The following is a 6,000-nucleotide window of genomic DNA, read 5'->3' on the forward strand; positions in this document are numbered from 1 at the left end:
AAGTGTTTTTAAACATGATTTTATTTTTTTCATATGTACACCGTGCTCATGTTTAACCTCCCCATGATCTATGTGATCAAATAAAGTATTGTTAAATTCATTTGAATTCATACTACTCCGCGTGGATCTTTTAGAAACCTTCTTTTTCAGATAGGCGTGTTCTTGTCACACTATCATATTGTTTAGTATGCTGTCCCCTGGGTTTATGTATCCACACTTGTACAAGTGAGTCGGAGAGGTGCTTATGACATTAACAATTAGTGTCATTTTTGGTGGCTTGCTTTTGCTTTATTACTGTTGCTACTCTCCCTAGGCGTGGTCGTCCTGTAAAAATGACTGCAAGAGCACAGTGCAGAATGCTGCATGAGGTAAAGAAGAATCCTGGAGTGTCAGCTAAAGACCTACAGAAATCTCTGGCACATGCTAACATTTTTGTTGACACATCTATAATAAGGAAAACATTAAACAAGAATGAAGTACATGGGAGGACACCATGGAGGAAGCCATTGCTGTCCAAAAAGAATATTGCAGCACGTTTTAAGTTTGCAAAAGAGCACCTGGATGTTCCACAGCACTACTGGCAAAATATACTGTGGACAGATGAAACCAAGATTGAGTTGTTTGGGAAGAACACACAACACTATGTGTGGAGAAAAAAAGGCACAGCATACCAACATCAAAACATCATCCCCACTGTAAAACATGGCGGAGGGAGCATCATGGTTTGGGGCTGCTTTGCTGCCTCAGGGCCTGGACGGATTGTTGTCATTGATGGGAAAATGAATTCCAGAGTTTATCAAGACATTTTGCAGGAAAATGTACGACCATCTGTCCGCCAACTGAAGCGCTGCAGAGGATGGGTGATGCAATAGGACAATGACCCAAAGCATACAAGTAATTCAACAAAACAATGGCTGCAACAGCACAGAATACGCCTTCTGGAGTCCTGACCTCAACCCGATTGAAATGCTGTGGCATGACCTTAAGAGAGCGATTCACACCAGACATCCCAAGAATATTGCTACACTGAAACAGTTTTGTGAAGAGGAGTGATCCAAAATTACTCCAGGTCGTTGTGCAGGTCTGATCTGCAACTACAGGAAACGTTTGGTTGAGGTTATTGCTGCCAAAGGAGGGTCAACCAGTTATTAAGTCCAAAGGTTTGCATACTTTTTCCTCCCTGCACTGTGAATGTTTACATGTTATGTGCAATTAAACCATGGCAACATCTAATGTTTGTGTATTATTATTTTCAGCAGACTGTGTTCTTTTATTGTTGTGACTTAGATGACGTTCAGAGCACATTTTATGCCCAATTCATGCAAAACTCCACGTAATCCCAAGGGGTTCACATACTTTTTCTTGCACCTGTATATTTATGTCAGTTTATTTTGGGTTAGAGTATTGGTTTTTGTTTCCAAAGTGCAGAAATAAGTTACATATACTGTATTTGTTATTATTTTTACAAATTATGTAGGCCTTGAAGAAAGCAGAAAAACAGATTCTGGAACCACTGATGAGAGTGGAGATCACGATGGGTGAGGGGTACCTGAGCAGTGTACTGGGGGATCTGGCACAGAGGAGAGGCAACGTTCAGGAGATCCAGAGTCGCTACGATAATAAAATCATACTAGCATTTGTTCCACTTGCAGAACTTTTGGTAAGGACTTTTCTATATATTAGAATATACACTACTCAAAAAAAAAATTAAGGAATGCTTTTTAATCAGAGTATAGCATCAAGTCAATGCCACTCCTGGGATATTGATCTGGTCAGGTAAGTAGCAGAGGGGGTTGTTAATCAGTTTCAGCTGCTTTGGTGTTAATGAAATTAACAACAAATGAAAATGATGGGCAACAATGAGACAACCCCTAAAACGGGAATGGTTTTACAGGTGGAGGCCACTGACATTTTTTCCCTAATCATCTTTTCTGACTGTTTTTTCACTAGTTTTACATTTGGCTAGGGTCAGTGTCACTACTGGTAGTATGAGGCGATACCTGGACCCTACAGAGGTTGCACAGTCCAACTCCTCCAGGATGACACATCAATATGTGTCATTGCCAGAAGGTTTTCTGTGTCTCAAGAACATAGAGGAGATTCCAGGAGACAGTTACTCTAGGAGAGCTGGACAGGACCATAGAAGGTCCTTAACCCATCAGTAGGACCAGTATCTGCTCTTTGTGCAAGGAGGAACAGGATGAGCACTGCCAAAGGCTGAAAAAATGACCTCCAGCAGGCCACTGGTGTGAATGTCTCTGACCAAACAATCAGAAACAGACTTCACGAGGGTGGCCTGAGGGCTCACTGCCTGGCACCATAGAGCTCGATTGACATTTGCCATAGAACACCAACATTGGCAGTTCCACCACTGGCGCCCGCAGGACACCATCTGTCATCTCATTAGGAGCATGCCCTGACATTGTCAGGCATGCATACAAGCACATGGAGGCCATACAAACTGAGTACCATTTTGAGTTGCTGCAATGAAATTTCAGCAAAATGGACTAGCCTGCTGCATCATTTTTTTACTTTGATTTTTGGGGTGTCTTTGAATTCAGTCCTCTGATGGAAAGGAAAATTATCAACCTACAAACGATGGGGCATCATTACATTCCTAACACATTGGTCCATATCAGTATAGATATCCAGCATGATATTTTTCCCCATTGAGATCTGATGTGTTTTCAAAGTGTTCCTTTATTTTTTGAGCAGTGTAGATTCACCCTCCTGATGCCTCAGCCAAATGCTAGGATAACATGAGGATGGATTAGAAATTGTGTTTAAAAAGCCCACTTAAGCCTTGGAGTGTGTATGTTTTTTAAAAATTTTCAACATTGGTCTACAAATGTAAAGCAGATGCTGGTAGCAGTTTAAAGTGGTTGTATACCCTTAAATATACCCAGTGAAGTGACTGGCCTCAGGTGATACACAGAGATGAAACAAATCCTCCTACATAAACTGTACCTGTTTATTTTCAGCCATCTTATACCTACATCCATTTAAGGTGCAGCATTTACACAAGATCTCTTAGTTCTGAGAAGCAGGGGGCGGGGAGCTGAAGTTACATCAGTGAGAAATGCTGACTGGGGGGAAGGGACACACCTCCTTCAACAGCACACAGGAATGGAGCTGAGGCTGTCAATCACAGGCTGTGCCCTCCCGTATCCATTTTTCTCTTGTAACAAATTTTCCTGACACCAAGTGATTTATGCTTATAGCAAAGGAATGGGGCAATGTACAGAAATGACACTTAGTACTCTGGATTGAGACGAGTACACACTGTAGAGGTAAATGCTTTCTTCATATTTCATGTCTGAGATTTACAACCACTTTCAAAGGAATGTGTTCCTAATTCAAAAAGTATCTTATGTTGCTCTAAGCCTGTTCTAAATCGACAAGAATATTGTTTAGTGTCACTTGAAAAGCCACATTGCAGTTTTTGCCTTTCCGAAAGAGGACTGGCACTAGTTCACCGAGGATGGATGGAGAGGGTAAGTATCGTTAGGCAATTCTTAATTTTTTTTTTTTTTTTTTACATTCTTGGAGGGGAGGGCACCCGATTTCTTTTATGCCCTTTAAAAGTCCATTGCTACTGTGAATGTTTATTTGTGGATTATACTTTAGGGCGTGGGCATATAGGGACATATAATCCCTCTCTTCAACATCATTTTTGTTGTATTGTGACAAGCATTTAGCAGGGCCAGACTTTGAACTACTTACAAAAGACAAACTGGATTCATACTGCCAGACTGATAATGCTGTAGGGAATGTTTTTTTTTTTTTTTTTTTTTTTTTTTTTTTTTTTTTCTGCACACATTAGTCCCCTAATACCAGTTTGGCATTGCTTGAATACCACACCGTACTTAAATTTTGTTTGACTTTGTGCACCCTTAATAGGTACTAGCAGCCGCTGGGTGCAAATAGCAAGGCTTGTGCAGTATTTGATACTAAAATTTCACTATGCATATTTTTATAATTTTTTTTTTTTTTAATTATTTCTTTGACTCCTTCAAGGGTTATTCTACTGACCTGCGTACATTAACATCAGGGTGTGCCACATTTACTCTTGAGCTGGCAGACTATGAAGAGATGGATCTGAATGACCAGAATACTTTGCTAAAGAAAAAGGGACTTCTATAAGCTTGGCTGGGAACCAAGAAAAATGACTTGTCCTATTTTTTCCAACATGTCTTCAAAATGAATTCTGCTTCTTTACCAAAAAAAAAAATCAAGCAGATCTTAAAATAAAATGATACATATAAATTCTCTCTTTTACCATGCATGTAAATAAACATTTTCACAAATTTTCTGAAACAGGGTTTTATTCCTCTTTCAATTTTTATTTAAAAAAAAAAAAAATCAAAGGCATTGTAAAACAAAAAACAATGCATCCATACATGAACATTTATTATTGTGATAACATCAAGCATTGTTGTTGGATGGTTTTGAACAGAAAGGAGCAGCAAAGAAGGGGCAAGAGAGCTGGGACATTACTAGAAGAAAAGAAAGGTAAAGGAATTTGAGAATTAAAGCTGAGAAAAGGTAGGAGGTAAAAGAAAAGGGCGAAGTAAAACATAATTATATAGAATATGCAAACATAGTAAAGGTAGATAAGGTAATTCAAGGCCTATGTGCTAAATAATAGACCTCTACAACTGAACCTCAGCCTTCTGCCAGATACTGATTTATTCATTAAACAAAGTCCATCTGAGGTTGTGTAAGCAATCAAGCTGAGGTCGTGAGGGGAGAGGCAGACCTTTTATTTTGGGTGGAGGTGTTTCCTCAGGTGGGGAGGAGCCGAGGTCTCTCAAGGTGCTGTCCTGAAAGACGAGGAAGGGAAAAATCCCAATATGTGTAAATTAAGTGGTTTACGTGAAAGTAATAGTGTTTACAAATGGCGGTATAGATAGTGGATTTTTTTTTTTATACTAATAATAGTGGCAGTCAGCGACTTATGGTGGGACTGAGGTGGACATTTTGACACTGGGGGGGGTTACTGACACCAATACAGTGATCAGTGCAAAAAAACAAAAAACAGACACTGTACTAATGGCACTGGGGAGGAAGGGATTAACACTGGGAGGCAAATAAAGGGTTAACTGTGTGAGGGGAGTGTTTTACTAGGGGGCGGGGGTGTACTTCACTGTTACACACGGCTGTGCCCAGCAATCGGGAACAGTGTGCTGAAAACTGACAGGGAGGAGAGCTTCATTGAAAACAATGCAGCCTTCCTCCCCATCAGCGTTTGCCGGCAATTGTTACGTTCTAACTGCACTTTTGGTCCCATATGGACTCAGAAGATCAGCTTGCTAAATGAAGACTCCAAAGTAAGCTCCCTCCTGATAAGCATCTTTGTATCAGCTGTATCCCTCATTAAAAAGTGCTCAACATAGTGCTTTATTCTTTTAAACTTTTATTCATCAATTAAACATAAGAAATACAGTCACGTTCCAGAGGTGTATTTTGCACCAGGTCTGATGAACATCCAATGATATACTGATTAAACAAAAGATGGCAGTATCATTACAGCAGCAGAGTCCTGAACATGCTCAAAACAGACACCATACATGTTGTAATGCAAGGCAAAGCATGGCCCACTTTGTGAATGCTATTTCCTGATGTAATGTCCTTCCAAGAGCCATTTACAGAGTACTACGACCGCTGTCCCCATGAATGGTAACATCATGACATCATCCACACACTCCTTATAACATATATATATTTTATTTTTTCACTTTGTTTTTTGTTATATAAGAATTGTGCCATTGTTTCATGTAGCGTAGCATTTCTTCACTTCACAATCAGAGTGCTTGAAGATGTCTTTATTTCCTAAGTGTCACTGAACTTCTTTGAGAGGAATCATCACTTCAGTGTCACTGAACTTTCCCAACCGCTCTACAAATGGTTTTTACAGGGCTGGTTTGCTGTCCCACCACCCAGCCATCCTTGTATCTTAGCAAGGGCTTGGGACCAGCCATGGCACAGTTAAAAATATTT

General features: G+C 40.0%; 1 protein-coding gene across 2 annotated transcripts in view; it reads left to right on the forward strand.

Moving 5' to 3' along the window:
- The window catches only part of GFM2 (GTP dependent ribosome recycling factor mitochondrial 2), a 70,697-nt gene extending 66,380 nt beyond the window's left edge, over positions 1 to 4,317 (forward strand). For both annotated transcript variants that reach the window (XM_089686164.1, XM_089686166.1), the window contains 2 exons: positions 1,478 to 1,660; positions 4,018 to 4,317. In XM_089686164.1, coding sequence (XP_089542290.1) covers positions 1,478 to 1,660; positions 4,018 to 4,143 — 309 coding nt within the window. In that variant the 3' untranslated portion in view covers positions 4,144 to 4,317. The remainder of the gene's footprint in view (positions 1 to 1,477; positions 1,661 to 4,017) is intronic.
- The last annotated feature ends 1,683 nt before the right edge of the window (positions 4,318 to 6,000 follow it).

The sequence above is a fragment of the Staurois parvus genome, unplaced genomic scaffold (assembly GCF_062004578.1).
Source record: "Staurois parvus isolate SC_StPar_1 unplaced genomic scaffold, SC_StPar_1.0 ptg000392l, whole genome shotgun sequence".
NCBI lineage: Eukaryota > Metazoa > Chordata > Amphibia > Anura > Ranidae > Staurois > Staurois parvus.